The sequence below is a fragment of the Meriones unguiculatus genome, chromosome 2 (assembly GCF_030254825.1).
Source record: "Meriones unguiculatus strain TT.TT164.6M chromosome 2, Bangor_MerUng_6.1, whole genome shotgun sequence".
Classification (NCBI taxonomy): domain Eukaryota; kingdom Metazoa; phylum Chordata; class Mammalia; order Rodentia; family Muridae; genus Meriones; species Meriones unguiculatus.
Genome location: NC_083350.1, coordinates 48,470,391 through 48,491,978, shown reverse-complemented (window position 1 = coordinate 48,491,978; position 21,588 = coordinate 48,470,391). Strand labels below are relative to the sequence as shown.

The 21,588-nt window shown below is 42.7% G+C and overlaps 1 protein-coding gene across 6 annotated transcripts in view; it reads right to left on the bottom strand.

Moving 5' to 3' along the window:
* Nr3c1 (nuclear receptor subfamily 3 group C member 1) overlaps nt 1-21,588 on the bottom strand; it is a 123,542-nt gene that overhangs the window by 74,988 nt on the left and 26,966 nt on the right. For 2 of the 6 annotated variants that reach the window (XM_060377343.1, XM_021642217.2), the window contains exons 1-2: nt 16,382-16,539; nt 11,929-13,143 (exon numbers count right to left, since the gene is read on the bottom strand). In XM_060377343.1, the coding sequence (XP_060233326.1) occupies nt 11,929-13,130 (1,202 nt within the window). In that variant the 5' untranslated portion in view covers nt 13,131-13,143; nt 16,382-16,539. Of the gene's footprint in view, nt 1-11,928; nt 13,144-14,831; nt 14,950-15,344; nt 15,484-16,381; nt 16,540-16,671; nt 16,691-21,588 lie in introns of those variants that run through there. The other 4 variants (XM_060377347.1, XM_060377344.1, XM_060377346.1 and 1 more) reach the window with 4 other exon arrangements.

Sequence of the window (21,588 nt, the reverse complement as noted above, 5' to 3'; positions counted from 1 at the left end):
TCCATACTGTTTTCTGTTGAAAGGCAGCCAGACAGCGGTGGCACACACCTTTAGTCCCAGCATTTAGGAGGCAGAGGCAAGTGGATCTCTGTGAGTTCAAGGCCAGCCTGGTCTACAGAGTGTGTTCCAGGACATCTAGGACTACACAGAGAAACACTGTGTCAATAATAACAGTAATAATAATAGTAATAATAATAATAAAATAATAATAAATCTTTATGTGAACATTGACTGGAGGCAAATAATAATTCTAGTTGCACGGTCTGATCCCTTGTTGAAGACAGTAATTGTTATATATTTACATTGTAAAAGTAAATTTATGGTACATATATGAAGCAACTGTCTTGCTCTTCAGACAGATGAGCCTGACTAGGTTGGGGCTGAGCAGCTAAGCTGGAGAGCCATAAAGAGTAATTAATGTTATGTGAAAGCCACTAAGTTCTCAGCTGCTTTCTTCCTGAGCAAATATTAGCGTATACAAGTTATCAGATAAATCTACTCCGAGCAACTGAGTAGACAAAGGGCTGCTTCTGAAAGTCTCCAATGTGGAAAACTTGACACTGAAGGAAGCGGTTAATAAATCTTTGACTTAACAGAATAAGGCTGAAACACAGAATATCACAAATGTTTCAGTGTATGTAATACGTTTCGGCAGTAACATGAACTGTTACGTTTGAGAACCTACTTCAGGAGAATAAAGGCCTTTTAAATGTGAGCTACTAGATGATCGCTGAGAGCCAGAACTGAAGCCCACTGCCAGAGCAGCCAGCTCTCAACCGCTAACTCCCCAGGAAAGCGTCTTTTTTAATTGTGGGATTTAATTTATATGAAAGCATAGAAAATATTTAAACAGTCCTTTAGCGGGGCTGTGTCATAAGATTTTAAAAGACCTAGCCCCTTTAGAAGAAACTGAAGATGTAGCGATCGGACAACAGCCGTGGACTTATTTCAAATATTTTAAGAATCTGTGAAGCTAGAAGAGGCTTGCTCTTCTTCAGGCTGATTTACCTTCCCTTGAGTTCCTAAGAGGGTCAAGTAGTTGAGAGTGATTCTCTGTAACTTGTGTGGCTGAGTGGGAGGATGGAAGGTAAACCAGGAGAGCCAGGCAACAAGTACCTCCTTCAGCACCTACCACACACACTTTATTTTAGTTCCCCTTCAAACTGAAGTCAAAGCAGACATCTGACATTAAAGTCTCCTCCGTTACTTGAGTATGATGCCTACTTGGAAAGTTAAGATCAGAATGAAGCCATCTGATGACCTGTCACTAAGACTCACTCATGAGCAGTGGCCTGGTGCAGCATTTAGGCAGTGAGCTCTGTCTGGAGGAGCACTAAGGACACCTGCTAATGTTTTCTGAGTGCTGTGTAAGTACCAGACTGTATCGCATGGTTCACCAGCAGTGTCTCCTCCTGCCCATTTCAAAAGTGAGGAAACTGAGGTTTATAGGCTGTAAATCTGATCAAGTTCACATAGATTTTTAACAGATTCAAGCCAAGGAAGTCTGAACTACAATAGGATACTGACTGTACCAGGTCTCAGTTTCCTCGTGCAAATGGTTACACAGCAAGCCTAGCTCCAGCTGGGATTCCATGATTCTCCAACACTGATAGAATACTCCCTCGGGATGCATGCACTGGGCATACTGATGAAGGCTGACACCTTTACTCACTAAGCACACAAATCACCATCTATCCACTGTCTCTAAATACAGGCACAAGTCACTGAGGTTTGTCTGCCCACAAGTAATTACTCTTGGTCAGTTTACCACCCCCCAGGCTAGTACTCCTTGGACTTTCTCTTCTGTTCCTGGCAGAATAAGCACTAAGTAAAATGGTCCACGGTCCCCATTGAAAAGACAATGAAGTGGATACATTTTACCAAGTCTGTTCCCTAAAGACTTTAAATGAAGCATCCATAGAACACAACCCAGAGGAGGGCAGACACAGTGAGCCAACCACACCCTCATTTCTACAACTATGAGATCTGTGCTTCACCAACAGGAACTACTCAGTATGGATGCTGCTGTTGTCCTGTGGTCAGTGATTCTTAACAGGTCCAATTTTCCCTAAAAGGGGTAAAATACAGTTAAGGTAAATTCATGCTATCCTCCTCACTGTGGATCTTGTTCAAGCAACTAACTAATCTAAATTGAATATTTTACATGTTGAGGTGCTATAGTGAAATGCCCCTTGTTCTTAAAAGGACTGGATGTAATCAGGGATGTCCCAGTGTCCATGCAAAAGCTGAGACATACAGAAATCAAACTTAGCCAGTCACTAGACAGAAATTTAAATTTTTCATTTTCTCTTTTCATGGCTTTCTAACTTTTCCTTCTTGCTTCCTTGTTTTCTCTTTTGAATATGGTTGTGGTATTATCAGAGCACCATGGCTCTCTCTGTTTAATGACACTTTTGATTAAATGGTCATCTGTCCTCACAAAGGAAAGACTAGGCATTACTATGCTTTTCTTTAGATCATATTAAACTTTAGTGCCCAGAGACTTCAATACTGTCACATCACGATGATGGCTCTTTGTCCCCTTTTTTTGGCCACTGAAAACTGATGTCATGTTTTGGGGAAGAATAATTAAGTATTCAAGAATATTAAAAATATAAGAATATTTCAGATTATTTTCATTAAAGAAGTTCTCTTAATAGAATTTCAGTCCTAACCCAATGGTTATATAAAAGACATCATCATATTGAATGGTCATGGCTTCAAAGGCCAAAATCTACTCATCTCATCTTGTCAACAATAAACAGAAAAATAAAAGTAGGACCTAAGATGAAAACTGTTAGGTTCCTAAATAACTGTCAGTAAAAGCAAAGTTTCTATTTTAGATTTTGAGGAATAAAAGTAAAAAATATTTGAATTTCACACTGACCCTGTAACTCAGACTATTTTATTAGTATAAATAACTTGAACTGTTGATTATAGCAACTGTCAAATGGTTAATTCTCCAGGACATAGAGGAGCTGGAATAAGGACCTCAAGTACTTTGAAAATTACTGTAGGAATTCATACTGTATTTACTCCATATCTGCAATCACCAAATTCCTTTCAAGCCCAAGCCAAAGATAGGCCCTTCTTTCTTGAACAGAAAGTAAACATAAAGTCAGGCTTAGAAGTAATCTTTACTTTTTCTGCACTATACTAAAAAAAAAAAAAAAGAAAAGAAAAGAAAAGAAGCTGTTTACATAAATTCCTTTGTAAAGGAGTTTATAAAAGGCAAGTCTGGGGGCAGCCTGTGGTATATAATGGAAGCCTATTTTACAGAGGAAAACGGAAAGGGAAGCAAGGCAGAGAGAGGGAAGGAAACACCCTAGCGGAACTCTTAAACAACCATCAACAGAAACAAATACTATAACCTGAGACATATTAAATTTCTGAAAGCAATTCATTTATATATAAACAAGTGGTCAAACAAAGGAATAAATCAATTTTCTGGTTAAGAAAACAGACGTATGTTACAGCTTAAAGGGTTCGGTTTCCTTTATGGTTTACAAGGTGTCTCAAGATGGCTTTGGAGAACAGTACAATACAGCCCCTCAAGACAGGGGCTTACAAATGAAACATGCGTTCTGGGGCTTGTATTTTAGGAAAAATATTTTAAAAATATGTTCTACTCTCATATTTTGTTTTTCATAAATCCAGCGGAATTCAAATGAGATGTTTCATACAATGTTCTAATTAAACGTTTTCAATATTTCTATTTACAAACTCAGATTTTGCAACAATGCATCTACCAATTTAAACTGCCACTTAATTATTTTTCCATACTTGACAACAGACATGAACATGCATACACATATATACACATGAATGTATGTACGTGTGTATATGTGTGAATGTATGTGTTTATATAGGTAATTTTTAGTGAAACTCTTTAAAGATTATTTTTGATTATGTGTGTATGTGGGTAGGTGCACACCTGTGAAGGTGCCTGAAGATATCAGAGGTATCAGATTCCACTGAGGCTGGACCTAGAAGCAGGTGACAGCTGCTGAAACAGGCGCTGGAAACAGAAGCCAGGTCCTCTGGAAGAGCGGCAAGTGTTCTTAACTGCTGAGCCTCCTTTCCAACCCTTATTGCAGCTCCCCCCCCCCAGCTTATTTTTATTTTATGTGTACTGGTATTCCACCTACATATATGTCTGTGTGGGGTGTCAGATTCCCTGGAACTGGATTTACAGGCACGAGCTGCCATGTGGGTGCTGGGAATTGAACCAGTATCCTTTGGAAGAATAGCCAGTACTCTTAACCTCTGAGCCATCTCTTCAGTCCTACCGCAGCTTTTTTTTTTAACCATCAAAGAAAAACAATTTAGTACATGTCTTTAAGCAAGTTTCATAATCCTCCCAAATTTATGCACCTAGAAAACTGTTAACATTTCTGATTCTTAAAAACTGAAAGCTTCTTAATAACAAACCATCTTCACATTCATGATTACCTAAGAGTATCAGATAATAAAAACAGTAAGGAGATAGCCTCGTGTTTAAGTGACCAATGTGGTTTAAGTTATCAGTATAGCTACTAACTTTAGATAGTATACCTAACGTGTAATAAAATCCACAGAAAAGGGTTACTGATGGAGGTACTCCCACTGAAGAATAGATTATTATTAAGACAATTATCTGGGTTTTAAATACAGTGGATTCACGACCCTTTCGGGAACTACACATAGTAGGTACTAAAAAAGTTCCTGGTGCTTTTTAATAGGCATTACCCACACCAGAGAGTGAGCTACCTTAACTGTTAGCAAGTGAGAGTTATCCTGGTTTAAGCTGAACAGAATTGCCAGAGCTTTATAACTGCCACCTTGTGTTTTAATAAAGGTTTTTTTTTTAATTTTCAAAGTAAACTCACATCTAAAAGTTCTTTTAAGTTTTCAATTATTATTATTTTTATTGTGTATGTATATGTTCATGTGGTGGGGAAGTTGCCACAGCACACCCATGAAGGTCAGAGGACAACTTTATAGGACAGAATTTCATTCTCGACCTTTGTGTGGGCTCTGTGCTTGAACTTGGGTCACTAGGCTTGCACAATGCCCTTTTACAGGCTGAACCATCAATACCCTGGCATCTACATATCCTATTGAGCTGGAGTACTATACTTGGTACTCCAAAAGGAGCTTACCGGAAACAGTAGGTGACTACATACGCAGACACACAGAGCAGAGGCTTAGTCGTGTTTCTCCTGTATATACTGTTTTAGGATTCACTCTTGGACAATTACTCTTAAAGGCTGTTGATTGAATTCTTTTTCCCCTTGAGACAGAGTTTCTCTATGTAGCCATGGCTGTCCTAGAACTCACTCTGTAGACCAGGCTGGCCTTGAACTCACAGAGATCCACTTGCCTCAGCCTCCCAAGTGCTGGGCTTAAAGGTGTGCACCATCACTGCCTTTGTTGAGGGCTTTCTAACACATCAAATACTAATTCCTTTAAAGCTACATTAAAATTTCCTGTTCTTTTTTCTTTAACTGTCTTCAATTTACCACTTGTAGAATTCAGGCAACAGCTGCTTTTGTCCTGTATGGACCTAACAGACTCAGAAACTTAATATAACAAGTAGAATAAAGACTGTCAGAGAATTAACACATTAAATGAGATGCACGTGAGAAGTGTATAGCATGAAATGCAGCGTAGTGTATGTAGCAGAGCGCTTCCAAATAATTAGTGTCCAATCACAGGAAAGAAAGGCTCAGTGACTTTTATGAAGTATCTGCCTGATCAGTGTTATGTCACCTACTTATTGTTTTTAGACCCTCGGAGAGGTCCAGCTGCCAAGGCTTTGATAACTGCCAATAGGGTGGTTCCAGCTGGCTGCACAGCTAATGAAGCGTGTGCTCTTTCCTTGAGTGCTGGCTATGATGTCAGGTTCTCATCTGACAGTGAGGGGAGAGAAATGATGGTCTCGGACCTAACACACAAAACAAGCTCTGTGAACGCACGGGCCCACTTCTTGGGTCCAACCACAACAATTACATTTACATTTTAATGCTATCAAAAATATCATTTTAACCCCTTTCTTACAAAAGTGCAAGTCTAAGTTTTGGGTTTTTTGTCTCATACCTGGTACTATACAAAGAAAACGTCAAGAAGTAGTCTTTACTATATGATGAACTATCAAACTGGTAAGAGAATTGAGAAATTTTACAGACACAGTGGTATTTTGAGAACAATTTGACACAGAGAAAAGTATCTTTGATTTCAAAACACATTGTTATCCAGAGTCACAGACTGGTTCACTTAAGGACCTTCAAACCCAGGTCTTTTCTGCTTGTCTACTATTACTCTTATTGAACATCCAAATCAAATGTTCAATGTTTGGAAGAGATATGTGTATGGGCAAGTACCAAATTTTACATACTAAAATTAAGGAAGCCCGAAATCCCAACTATAAAACAAAATATAAAATTATGACAACACAGAACAGTGTCCACAGCAAACCAGTAAAGCATCAGTGTTCATGTGACAATCATAAGGTCGGAAGTCATTGTATTGCCCCAACATGAAATAATAAATCATGCCCTAAACTGGGTATCATTTCACAACAGCTTTCAAAATTTGGCTATCAAATATGCTTTCATAATAGGCATGGCTAAATATTATTATGGAAACTTATGAAATAACTAGAATAAAGGCTAATTAATATTTAGTAAACATTATAATAAGCTATAAGTTTATAAGTTTCAAATATTCATCTTTATTAAACTTTCAAATTAGTAACAAAAATTTTCAAGGGAAAGTAATATGTAAGCACATAGGTAATATAATTTTAATAATATAATATATCCTTTCTCCTCTCCTTATACATATATATAACATGTGTGTATATTATGTAGCCATGTGAGAATGGAAAAAAATCTTAAGTGAGAGTTACCTTATTGAACACATTGTCTTACAGACACTATAAATCTTGCTGCAGTTGCTAAAATAAAAAAAGTATTCTGAAGTATTTAAAGTTAATAGCTGGGTTACTCTAAATATGCATGTTTAAGCATATAGCTCAACCAAGATAGGCTATTAATATTTAAATTGGACCATAGAGCAAGTTAAAGGATGACAAATTTTCATTCAACACAATTGGTTTTAAGAACTCTATTGCAATATAGTTTAAGTGTCTATCTAATACTTAAAGAATCCAGTAACTTATGTTATTTGCCTAATTTACTAATGTACTAGCAGAAAAACAACACATAAAAGTTGCACTCCACAGTCAGTTGATAGTTTATTTATAAAGGCGCACTATAAAATAGAAAATGGTTGCAGCAACATAAGGGCACCATGATTATTTTTAAGTTCAAATTATTAGATTTTCTTTAATAACCACTTACAATGGGACAAAAATGAAATTAATCTTAGCAGAAATAAAAGTACAGTATAAATGCTGTCCTTATTTTGGTAAGAAAGCACTACATGAGACAACATAACTACAAACATTAGCTCCTCTGCCACTCTTAGCACCTCACACGAAAGCATCACGACAGCCCTGACAGCGACACTCCACTTACAATGTTTTAAAAGCAACAGTTGATCCAGATGATTTTTTGGAATTGTCTCTAAAATTATGTCTCTCCCTCTATTACATGTCACTGGTGCTGCTCTTTTTGCCCCTCCCCCGCCGTGTGGGGGCTGAAGCCTGCAATTAACCTTGTAATGTATAAAAAATTTATTATGTAAAATGAAGAAAGACATTCTTTAAGGTTATACTCAAATACAGAAATGATCGCACGATTTAAAAGGAAGGAAGAAACATCTTAGAGATTTGTTTTAAAATATAAGTTCCCCTTAGGAGAACTTGGAAAATACAAAACCAAGGGAGAAGAAAATGAGAGTAGTTGGCTAACTGAAGCTACAGAAAGAAATAACTGATCTCTTCTGTAAAGACCAAAAATTGATATTTCTTTTTCTGGTTATAGCTTAATTCAACAACACATTCCTTGAAAATTCTTTATGCAATGGGATTCACCAATGTATACTCTGTACATCTCAGAAATACAGAAACAAGTGCTTATTAATTTGGCAATTATTTATACTATATTAAACAATTACGTTTGACGAAAGTATTGCCAGGATGGCCTCAGAACAGTAAATACTACTCAACATGAACCAATGATGCCTGTTTACGCAAACAGTATGACCCAAAACCTCATCATAATTATGTACAACTATTAAAGAGAAAATTGTACTTTAAGAATTATGCTGCAGACCTAACCAAAATCTAAAAGAAGGGCTTCCCCAAACCAGGCTAGAGTGCACTGAGACTTACATAACTCACCAAGAATTTAGCTCAGTCTTTCACTCTGGCACTCACGGAAAAGATACCGTTTACTACCAGCTCTCCTCTACACTGCTCGTTACCTTCCTCCTAGCAATTGACTGCAACTTGCATCTTATCCTCATTTGTGCAAAGCATATTTAAGAGCAAATCATACAATTCATAAGCATTCAATAATAGATGGAAAACAGTCAAAGTATCTGTAGGAGAAAAAGACAAAAACATTACGAATACGAGTTAAATTGTCAATTAAAAGCGTGCAGGGATTAACCAAAGAAGCATTACAAGAATTTCATGAAGAGCTGAGCAAAGGCTTATTACACATTTCTCTATTAGTCATCCCATACTAACTTGACACACCTGAGCACACAATAGCTGGTTTCTTTACAGTCGATCATACTGATCTTTAAAAAGAGGCACCAATTCTACCATAAAGGCAACAACACATGAACAAATAAATACATGCTCAAAAGCAAACCACATCAGGAAATCATTTTATATAAATAAATATCAAGAAGCAGTAAGCTCAAAATGCCACTGCTACACCCACTGTCAGAATCTTTGGAAGGCAAGGAACAAGGTAAGACATTAAACGAGCTCCTATCAAAAGAAAAGGCTAATCACGGCCAACATAAACCTACTCTTTCCTTTACGCTTCGTCTTCCTCTCAGAAAACATGTAGTCTGGAGCTAACATGCAAAGTGAATTACTTTTATAAAACTTGACACAGATATGACCAATAACGAGATGTTCAAATCTACTTAAGTGTTAATAGAGTCATTAAAAATCAAACACCAATACTCCACAAAGATTAAATTTACAAGTCCATCTCACATTATTCTTTTTCTCTACTCATCCTACATTTTAGGAAAATGTCAACTTGCAAACAAAATTTCAACAGGATCCCTAAAAGCTCTAATTCTACTGAAAACGCTTTAATTCTCTCGACTTCTTTTCTACAGTGCACAATATTAATGCAGAGGTGAAACCTGGTATAAAAAAATCAAATTACACAAAGTGAGCCTGCTTCGCTTCAATTATGTTTATGTTAAGCTCACTGAATTGTACTGTTAGAATTGGAAGCTCATTTATTAAGGAAGGATCTGAGCATCAATAACCTTTACTTTGTTTTACTACTAATGAACTTAAACCTTAAAAACAAAACACAGTTCTTAATCGTGATATTCACAAATTTACAAGTTAATGTGCTTGATATCATGGTGCACTGTAGAAACTGCCTTCTCCCCCAAGTATAATGTGAAGTGGTTTTTATTAACATTCTGGGGAGAAAACATTTTAGTTACTTAAGAATTCAAATTAAAACATATGTTTTTTTAAAATTCCAAGCGATGTTACTATTTTCTGTCTAAAGTCAGAGTATTCAATCATGCTGTGGCCTCAGCATGTTGATTTGGTGGCTCATGACTCAGGGTCACTGATCATAGCCAATGTTTGGCAACCACCACACATCATATAGAGAGAGCAACCAATTTTAGTTCTGCCAGCTCTGCTGCTTGGAAACAATAGAAGAATTCAATAATGGCCAGAAAGGAAACATTGTCTCAATTTATTTGGGTGAAGCTTTGTTCTGGGTAATCTCAGTTCCTAGTGCTAAGAGTAAAATTTGCAAACACAGAGCATGATCCGGTTAAGGTATTCTGCCTTAAGAAGAGATACTAGTGATTAAAATTCAAATCATATGTCAACATAAAATCAATCACTTTCTGGACACTGAAAGGAGCTCTGAAGTGCCCCATCATGGTAGCCTTGCCTACCTTTGTAAGGGCAGAGGCTTAACAAAACATGAACATTATATGTCATTAAGTATAAAAGTTAAAGCAGTAAATTTATTTAATTATTTTAGGGTAAGACGTACTGTTCAAATTCATGATTTTATAAGTCTTAATAGATAATTCATAGTGCATGCAAGTTAAGTTTTGGTTTGACTATTTTTTTCCTTATAATAAAATGTGAAAAGTTTTATGATGGCTTTCAGGGCAAGGAATTTCCTAAACGTATTATTTCTCTTGTGTAATCACACTTATAAATCAACTTAATAGCTCCCTCTTGATAATCAAATCAATTATAGTTACTCTTTTATAAAACTCAACCACATGAAATCTGTCAAAAATTTAAGATTGGAAAATATAAAAGACAGCATGTCTCTTAACAGTTGGAAAAACATAGTTTATGCAATGGAGAAACTATTTAGATTTCCTTATGGGAAATATCTTAAAATCCTAATTTAGAAAGAAAAGTTAAAATGATGTAGTAGTTTTCCCCACAATAAGAGAGAATTAATTGTTGAGTAATAGAACAGTAGTCATTACTAATAGTCAATACAAATATTAACTACCCATCTCTTAGGATACACAAGAGCAAAGGTGATTTTCCCTCCTCTTGATAAGATATAATTAAGCTGTTTAGAAAAACAGATCATAGTTTAAATCTAATTTTTTTTTCCAATAAAAGCTTCCTACATGTTAGGGAGAGAGATACCTTTTTGTAGATCAATGTCAGGATAACCTTCTGAGAAAAGGAATTTTAAAGCATTGTAAGGATATAGTTCAGTGACAGACTGCATTAATAGCATTTTTATGAATTTTAAGTAAAATATTCTCAAGTGACTAGTTAATAGAAGCAATGAACATCACTAACAGGAAAAAGTTGATGGGACTACATGCAAGGAAGGGACTCTGTTTAACTAAAAAACAAAACAACATCTAGTGATTAATCATCCTTGAATCCCGACAGTCCACATTTCCTTTCCTTTCAAACCTAAAATACAGATGACAGCACTGACATGACTTGAAGACGAGGCTACAGGGCAGAGACCCTAAGCCTCCCAGCGCAGTTATCTTAACTTACAAGTTGTTTCCGTGATTCCACTCTAAGAGGGCTTGGTGAGGGCAGACAGAAATGTCAGTGTTCTTTGTAACTGACCGAGAAGAAGGAAGAGAGACATACATGGTGCCTGTTAACTGAAGCCTCAGCACTGATCATGAGTTACCTACTGGAGTATCCGCGGGAGCAACTGAGAGCACCATGCAGCATTCTTCCTTACAGAGGCCGAGAAGTGGACACCAGTCCTCTGCTTCAGGCTGCTCTAATGCTAGGTTAGGACACGCCATGCTGCACTGCTCTACAGTTTCAAAACCCAGGAGGTTCAGCCTGAACACCACGGCTCAGCTTTGCTACTTCCAGTTCTTAGCCCTTTAACTGAAAGGTGGTGCTTCACCCAGTACAGGGAGAGCCATGCCACAACAATAAGCATGTTCTAGTAATGACACATTCTAAAATAGCTAATTAACAGACACAATGACTGTATTAGACGAGTAGGCATATTTTACTGATTTTGTGTTAGTTTTACTTAGGATACTAGTTTTACTTAGGACACTTAGGATTCCGATTTGAAGTTTCCAAATAAATCTTCACCAATGAGAAAATTATTTAACCAAACACCTAAAGTGGGTTCTGCACAGATGGGTCCTTTAGACCTTCTAACACAGCCACTCTCAAAAGACCACTGCTACTCAGTTATTTACAAAAGCATCCAAATCTCTAGAAGACACACACTGGTACATAAGTTCTAAAACGTACCAAACTATGTTAAATGTAGCAACAGAAACGTGCTAGCTTACCTTGAATATCCATTGGAAAAAACGGATCTGCCAGGGAAGTTCATAGTCCCCAAGGAAGTCAGGTTGTCCTCTCCAGATCCTTGGCACCTATTCCAGTTTTCGGAACCAACGGGAATTGGCGGAATGACATTAAAAACAGGCTTCTGATCCTGCTGCTGAGCAAGGGACGCCGTATTCATGTCGTAGTGATACACCTGTCCTCCAGAGGTGCTCACGCCATGGACAGAAATGGCAGACATTTTATTACCAATTATATTTGTCCCAGAAAAGCCTGCCTGACAGTAAGCTGGGCCCAGTTTCTCTTGCTTAATTACCCCGGGGGTGCAAAGTTCAATGAAATCATCTTTTTCTGTTTTCACTTGAGGCAGTGTCACACTGCTGGGGCTTGGTAAGACTGTATCTCCAGTATCCTTAATTTTAGGTTTAGTGTCCTGTAAAATAAGAGGCTTACAGTCCTCATTTGCATCCCCTTCCAAAAGGAATGGATCATCATCTCCTGTCAAAGGAGAAAGCAAGTTTTCATCTATCAACAGGTCTGATCTCCAAGGACTCTGGTTTGTGTCTTTACCTGGGGACCCAGCAGAAAACTCCAAATCCTGCAAGATGTCAAAGGTGCTTTGGTCTGTGGTATACAATTTCACACTGCCTCCGTTGGCGCCAGCCTGGCTTCTCAGATTTTGCTGTTCTGAGGACGCATCAGAGGGAGTTTTCGGAAACTCCTTCTCTGTGGGGGTAGCACACCCAGTGGCAGATGTTGAACTCTTGGGGTTCTCTGGAACGCTGGTCGACCTATTGAGGTTTGCAATACTTTCTTCCAGAAGCCGAAAGTCTGTTTCCCCAGAGGAAATGCTGGTTTGGCCCTGCTGTGGGAATCCCAAGTCATTTCCCATCACTTTTGTCTCCGTCTCTCCCATATACAGTCCCATGGACAGTGAAACGGCTTTGGACAAATCTGGCTGCTGCTGCTGCTGCTGCTGCTGCTGCGCATTGCTTGTAGAGCCTTTTGAAAAATCAAGAAGCCTCTGTTGCTGGGAATCTCTCTGAGAAGCGGCAGCCAGTGAGGGCGAAGATGCAGAAACCTTCGCTGTAGCTCCTCCCCTTAGGGGTTTATAAAAGTCCATCACGTTTCCCCTCTCCCGGCCAAGCAAACTGCTGGGGACTTCTTCTCTACCAGAGGGAGCTAAGGATTCTTTGGAGTCCATTGGTAAATATTAACTATAAAAAAAAAAGAGGGCATAATAAGCTATAAAAGCACATTATCTCTGATCCGATTAGTAGAGACAGCCTATTAAACGAACCCCTTAGGTAACTCCCAAATCAAAGTCTCCATTATCAGAAGAATAGTTTCTCTCCTCTAAAAGGAAGCTGTATCTCCTGTTCCCACCCAGTGCGCCACATTTAAAAAACACAAGGCAGCTCATATGCACGGCCCCGACAAAGTTATACGGAATTGATTCGAATTGGCTCTTCATCCTTACTTACTAAAGGCATGCCACTTACTAAAGGCAACTTTGGTAACCATAGGAACTGTAATTTATATTTTGTGATTAAAGGTTTAAATTGAAGTCAAAGTATTTCACTTCAAAAAGGGGGGAGGGCCATGATCCTTACCAATCCCCTTTCAATCAAGGGGTGATTGCCTTTCTGGAAGCCAATACAGAAAACAGTTGATAAATGCTACAGTGTAATTGTTTACAGCTTATGGTTCACAATTTCACCTGTGCCAATCCCCCCACAGCTAACCTTTTCAAGGTACAACCTACTGAAGAATTATGCACATTTTATTGAAAAAAATAAGCAGTGCTGATCTCCTTATCTTGTAACAGGCCAGTGAAAGGCTCTTATTTTTAAACATTTTCAACGAGATGTGCCTAGTGGCACCTCCCTTCAATTTCAAGGTAAAAGAAATGCTATATATTGTATATAGCCTAAAATGCATATTTTTAAGAGTAGAGTAGAATTTATACTGGCTTCTTCACTACAATTTTAACTTACTTAAATAGTTTGATAGATCTGAGTCTATCAAAACTCCTAACACTGAGTTACTGAGTATATTTTTTTGAAAATTGCTTAATACACCCAATACAAAACATTTTATCTCCAACTCTAAGATTTTTTTTTCTTTTCCAAATATGTAAACACTGAAAAAGAAAGAAAAACTGGACTGTAGTCAAGTAAAACCCATTCAATAAAATGCTCAGAATAATTTTTCCCTGCAGCTTTAAATCTTTATTGTATTCCTCCAGGTTGCTAGTATATTATTAATGATCACAATGATTTAAGAGAATGGCAAAGACTGTGATAAGTGTATTTTGGATCCCTTCCCATAAAACGGTAAACTTTTCCTGTACAGAAACACGACGTATGCCCATCTTCACTGAAATTCGAGGAAGGTGGACAGTGGGGTGGGACCTGCTCTAGGATTCTTCCCGGTACACAGTTTCTCTCTCAGAACCCAGGTCCTATGCATCAAATTCGGATCTCTAAAGAGCTATCAGATGGGCCGGAATGGCAGCTGCCTCCACGCCTGAAACCATCACAATACTTCATAAACCGAGACACTCCCTTAAGCGACATTTATCCCCCCCAATTAAACTGTAAATAACCCTGTGGCATTAGTCGGCCCTCATGAACAGCGCCAAGGGTCTGAAGTGGTAAAGCTGCAATAATCAAGCCTTCAACCTCCAACGTCAAAGGGGCAGTTCCAAAACATGATGCTTAAAAAAATAAAAATTTTAAAAAGAAAAACCTGCGGCGAGGGAGGGTCTCTTTCTAAAAGGGGGACCCCTCCGAAAGGTCGGGCGCGGAATCCTGCTCCAAAGCTAGAGCCCACGTCGTCAGCGGCGGGGCGGGGGGAGACGGAGGGAGAAAGGTGCGAGGTGAAGGGAGAAACGCGTCCAGACCTGTTGAGTCCTCCGCGGCACGCCCACTTCTAGCAGATAAGGCCGGGCGGGCGGGCGAAGTCTGGGCGGCCGCGGCGAGCCCCCGTCCGCCCCGCGCGCCCGCAGCCCGCACCGCGCGCCCCGAGCCGGCGCTCGCAGCCGCCGCTCCGCCTCCCCGCGGCCCGGGAGGAGCGGCTGTCCGGCCGGCCCCCGAGGACGGCGGGGACCCGAGGGCTCCCGGCCAAAGCCAGAGCCCGGGGAGGGGGGGGGGGGACGCCAGCTCGCGGCGGGGCGCGCGAGGCTCCGGCGCGGGACAGCGGCCGGGCCGGCGGTGCGGGGAGAGGAAGCGCTGGCGCTGTCACCGCCGGGGCCCTTTCGTCACCGTCACCCTGCCCTCGCCAGCCTCCACCCCCCCCCAACCCCTGGCTCGCAAAAGTTTGCCAAGTCCGGCCGCCCGGCCGCCGAGCCCCCCGGTCCGCCCGTGCTCCCCGCGGGCGCCCGCCCGGTTACCCGGCCCTCCCCACCCCCGCTCACCTCTGCGCCCGCGCGCCCGCCCGCGGCTCCCACCGCGAGCCAGATAAACAAGTCGGCGTGCGGACGCGGGAGGCGCGCGTGTCACGGAGAAGGAAGTCAACAGTCGCCCCCTCTTTTCCACGGGGGAGGGGAGAGCCCCCGGCGCTCGGAGCCGCCCGCTCCCCGCTCACGCGCCGGGGCCCCGCGCCGCTCCCGGCTCCCGCGCGCGTCCCCCGTCCCGGCGCCGCGCCGCCAGCCCGCGGCGTCTCGTTCCACCCACTTAGAATCCGTCCCCGACGGGCGGGCGGCGACTCGGGGCTCCGGGCGCTGACTCCAGCTCGCAAGATGGAGGAGGCGGAGGGGCGGGGGGGGGGGGTGAGGGAGGCGGGGGACGCGGACACGCGAACGGGCCGCCCGGCCGCGGCGGGCGAGCGAGCGAGCGAGCGGGACCGAGCGAGGGGCGGGCGGAGGCGGCGCCACGGCGCGCTCACACTCGCACACACGCGCTCCCACTCCACCCCCGGCCGCTCCCCGCCCGAGGGGCCGCGGCGGCCGCGGGGAACGGTGCAACCTGTTGGCCACAGTCGGCAACTGCAAGGGACTCGCGGTCCACCCCCCACCCCCGGCCCGGCGGCGCGGGGACCTCCCCACCCGCCGGCGGCCCGGCCCCGACGGCGCCCGCGAGCCCCGCGCCCCCGGCCGCCGCCTCCGCCGGGACGCGCGCCGCCTCGCCTTCCTCTCCCACCCGAGGAGAGACGGGAGAGCGCGGCGGCGGCGGGCGCCGACCCGGGCGCGTAGGGCGCGCGAGTTTGCTTCAGTTTCTCTTCTCCCCGGCTCCTTCCCGCCCCCGCCCGGCTCCGGGGTCGCCCCGGGCGTCCGCCGCCAGAGCCCCCCGGGGGGTGACAGCCGGCCCGCCGAGCCGCACGGGTGGTCCGCGCCGGCCGGCTGCCGAGTTGCGCCGAGGGTGTCCCGCTAGCGGAGGGGCCGCGGTGCCGGGGGCCCCGGCCGCCCTCCGGGGAGGTGGGGGTGGGCAGAGGAGAGGGTCGGTGCCTACGTACTGAGAGCCCGACGAGGGGGGACTCGCGTGCCGGCAGCTCCCTCCACCCCCGCATCGTCTGGGCGGCCCCGTCTGCAGCCGCCGCCGCCGCCGCCGCCGCGCGCGCGCTCGCTCGCCCCGCTTGCACCGGGAGAAGTTGCAGAGCAGAACCCACCCTCCCCCGCGCCCCGACCGTCCCCCACCCTCTTCCCCGACTCCGCGAGGAGGCGGCGGCGGCGGCGGAGGCAGCGGGAGGCGCCGCCTGCCAAGTTCAACCCCCACCACTCCCTCCCCGCCTGCCAGCGCGCTCACTCTCGGAGGAAGTTGCGAGCCTAATGCAAAACCTCTAGCGAACTGGATTTCTTTGCACTTAAAAAAGAAAAAAAAAATTGTGATTAAGGGAGCCTTGGGTGGAGTGGGGGGTGGACGGGAGGGGGGCTGTGCAGGCCTAGGAGCGAGCGGCAGACGGAATAGTAAGTTGCTGCAGAAGTCCGCCCTCCTGTCACCCCAAACTCCTGACCTCCCCTCCCACCCCCTTCGGGGCCAGCATCCAAGCTGTCCGCGGAGCCATCCCCCCCACCCCCCAAACTTGACATTTGCTGCCCGGGGCTAGGTGCGTCGCTCTGCCTCCTGGGTTCCAGGGACCCCAGTGCCCCTCCACGAGCAAACAAAACACGCAGCTCTCGGACGTCAGCGTTTAGCTGCCCCCCTGCCGCTCCCGGGACGCGCCTCCGGGTCTCCACGGGAAACACGTGGCCGGCCCCCCGAGGACAGTCAGAGGGGCCCCGCGCGCCAGCACCCCGCCACACGCGCTAGGAGTTGGGGGGCCCCGGGGGAGGGGGTTGCGGTGTTGCCTCAGCGGGCTGGGAAGTAACTTTTGCGCCCCCACGGATGCCAGCGCTTGGCACTTGTGACAGCAGCCGAGGCTGCGGTGACTCCTCCTCCTCGTCCTCCCCTCCCCGGGGCGCGCGGCGGCAGCCGCCCGCTCGCTTGCGCCGCGCTCCGGCTCCCAGGGCGGCCGCCTCGGCCTGACCTCTCCGGAGAGCCCCGATTGGGGGAAGCGCGTGCCGGAAGTCTCTCGCCGCCATCTTGGTAAAGAGCGGTGACGCCGCGTGGCCACCATCTTGGCAAAGGTGCCCTGCGGCGTCAAAACCGAGTCCCTCCGCGGGTCCAAGGCGTGAATGTTGCCCAGTGCTGTCGTCCGCTACCCAAGCGGAGGAAGTGGCAGAAAGCAGGTTCCTTGTGCAGGGATGCTCCACTGTCACTGCCTCCAAGGGATCTGGGGCTGCCATCTTGGCAAAGGAGCAGAGGCTTGGCACCTGGTGAAGGAAAACCTGTACCAGAGTAGACCTCCTCCGCCAGAGGAGTGTTTATGAAGAGCCCTTGAGGCACTTGGTGAAGGAAAAAAAAAAAAAAAAAAAAATCAAACACAAACCTTTTACGTTGAGAAGAGAGATCCCTTCCTTTCCGAGGAGGATCAAGTCAACCAGGCTCTTAGTCAACAGGAGACCTTGGACTATGACTCTACTTTAGACCTATGCATGACTCTACTTTCCTTGCTTGCCAGCTTTCCCACCTTTGAGGCTCAAGAACTGAGATCAGATATCTTGTGAATATGATCCACAAACATCCAAGCCTGTAAGGGGGTGGGGTGGTACTTGACCCTACAATAAAACTCATACTAATAGTTATTCTTTATGTTTGCCTTTGAAAAGAACTAAATGTTGTGCATATATAACATTTTCCCCATATACTTTCATACCACAAACCTTCTAAATAGCTGAATTACGCATTGAAAGAATCTACTCCATTTGTCTTGCATGTTTGAATTGTAAATTGTAGGTGCTTTTTATTTTTGAATAATTTAATTTTTACAAGAATTCCCACTTAACGTTTTCCCTCTCTTTTTTTTGTATGTTCATAATAATTCTTAAAGTAGAGGAATACTTCATTTTAAGTTTTAAATTTCCTTTACAAATATTTTCAGTTGAGCAAAAATGTGAACTTTTTTTGTTCTTTCTTTTTAGTAGCCTAAATACACTTTAGTTTATTTCAATAGAAAGATACCTAATGCTTTAATCTGTCATATTTAAAAGTATGCTTAAATACTCAATAATTATCATTGTTACATAGTAATAAAAATAGTTATGTGTTTTGCTTAACGTTCATTGGTTCTTCTGCCCAGTTTTGCTGGAAGTGTTGAATGAAATAGATAATTTATTTTATTGTACTTCATGGGAAGTGCTGGGGCTCCTACAGGCTAGGAAAGTGCTCAACTAATGATCTGAAAGTGCTCAACTAATGATCTATGTCACTGGTTGTCTTAGTTAGGGTTATTATTGCTGTGATGAAACACCATGACCAGAAGCAACGTGGGGAGGAAAGGATTTCACTCACAGTTCCACATAAACAGTTCATTATCAAAAGCAGTGACGACAGGACCTCAAACCGGGCATGAACCTGGAGGCAGGAGCTGATGCAGAGGCTATGATGGAATACTATTTACTGGCGTGCGCAGCTTGCTTTCTTATAGACCCAGAACCACCAGCCCAGGGATGGCAACCACTCACAACGGGCTGGGCCCTACCCCATCCATCAGTAATTAAGAAAATGCCCTATAGACTTGCCTTTAGTCTAATTATATGGAGGCATTTTCTTAACTGAGGTTTCCTCCTCTTATCTTAGCATGTGTCAAGTGGACACAAAACTGTACAGCACACTAGCCTTACTTGATTTTTTCATTATGAGGAATTAAAGCTTACAGACCTTGACTCAATGTCACATAGCTCCTAAGTGTTAAAGGATGGAATTCAATAACGTTAAAGAAATTTTCCTCTTTGATCTCACATTTTACATAAAGGAGCATTACTAACTCTTAAAAGACTTACGTGTTCATGGAATTTAAGTGATGAACTTCAGATAAATAAAGAAATGTTCAGTGTCAGAGGCAAAATTTATAACACTGTTCTTCTGATAGCTAATAACTATTAAACATCTACCAGACACAAGTGTCTACCAGACACTAGTCTACATTTTTATACATTATATCTTAACTCATTAGCATGAATGTCTACTCATCAATAACTCTAGGAAGTTAGTATTACTACAAGGTGAGAAACAGGATTAATCCCTACCTCAAAGATAATGTATTTTATTACCTCATAAGGAGAGGTAAGAATAAAGTTGATACATTCAAACTTTATCTGACAAAGACCTTATCTACCTTTTTCATTATGTTATGTCCCTGGAACAGAGGCCCATGTGTAACAGGCTTCAGGTAATATTTTATAGAGTTATATTAATAACACTGAGTCAGTTAGTCAACTGGACATATTACCACTTTAGGTTGAGTTGGCTAAAGAAATAATAACAATTTGTAAGGACATTACTCTAGATCTTCATGCTTATTTCCATGGATTTTAACTTTCAAGCACACTTTACCCATAAATAACTAGACCACATAGTATTCTGACAGAATCCTGAACAGTCTGATAGCATAGTACAATGATAGTTCATTTGTTGTGTGCACATTTCTTATATTCGTTCTCCTCACTAGAATATAAACCTGAAAGACAGAGACTGGGTCTTTCCTATTCAACACTATATATCCAGTGCATATTTGATGCTCAGTGGGTTTTAGTTGAGTGAGTCGATGAATATATATTTACTGTTATGTCCTAAGGTAAACAATATTAATAAGCGCAAGATGCAACTGAATCTCCATTTATATCTCTATAGCATTTGTACTGCAGAGAATGCTCAGAAAGTAAAAGATTTTCTGCTCAAACAAGTCCTCAGAACCCACATAAAAATTCTGAGATGACATCAGGTGCTTCTAAACCCCATTCCTCCTATCCACACACCCCGTTCCACTGCACAGGGCTGAGGGGCGGGGGTTCAGACAGAAAAATCACTGGAGCTTTCTGGTCTCTAACTAAACTCCAGATACAGTAAGAGACCATGTTCAGGGAACAAAATAGAGAGTGATAGAGCAGGACACCCTAAGTCCTTCTCTGGCCTTCATGTGATCCCACAGATACATGCATCTCTCTCTCTCTCACACACACACACACACACTCACAGAGAGAGGAGAGAGAGAGAGAGAGAGAGAGGTAGGAGGAAAGAAGAAGAAATAAAGACAGGAAGGAAAATAAGGAAAGCATTAATATAGCACTTGATGTATTCTTTAAGTAAGTTTTTTTTTTCTGCTCGTCTGTTTTATTATCTCCATTCTCAATGGAATAATTCAAGCCATGGGGCCAGATGATCTCCTCAAAAACAAAATCAATTAAATCATATGAAGCCCCTGCTTCAACACAGTAGCTCTCTATCACAGTGATATGATGGTTCCAAGTCCCATTCTACCGTTTAAGTCCATCATCTTCTCTCTGTCCCTGTATAGTAGGCATAGTTTTCTAGCAGCTGTGATTAGTCTTGTACTTAAACTTGATAAAGTTATAGATAACTTGCAAGTTTTTTATTTTCTGAAACCTAAATCCTATTATCATTGAACATTTAGGTGCCTCACATCCATTTCATTTCCCTTTGTGGTCTAGTCCCATGGTGTTTTGGGACTAATGCTAGTTTCTATATAATGGTCTATAATCTTGAGCTAGCTCCCTAAATCACCATACCTTATTTTTGACCATTTGAAAAGTGGAAAAAATAATAGTGATCTAAATTATAAAGATTAATTGATATATATGAGATATATTAATTCATGAGCCATATTAAGTATTCAATTATCATTAACAATTTTTGCTCATTTAAATTTCAAATTTCCTTAGTTCTTAAGAAGTAGGGAGAAACTAGGCACTGTGGCTCATGCCTGTAGTCCCAGAACTCAGGGAAGCAGAGGCAGGCAGATGTCTGTGAGTTCAAGGCCAGCCTGGTCTATAGAGTGAGTTCCAGGACAGCTGAGGCTACACAGAGAAACCTTGCCTTGAAAACAAAGCAAAACTAAGACAAACAAAACAGAAGCAGAGAGTGAAATTAAAAGCATTTACATAATAAATCAGATTTCTATTTGTTCATGATTCGTTCTTCCTGCCTCACTTCAGTGTTTTTGAAATATCTTCCACCCATGCTATTGACTGAAATTGCTTGTAGCACCTTTACACTGAGATTTTAGAAAAGAATGACTTCTTAGTATACATATATTTCATCCTTTAAATGTAAACACATCTGAGAGAAAAGAACCGGGATCATGGGTAGCTCTGCTGAGGGCAG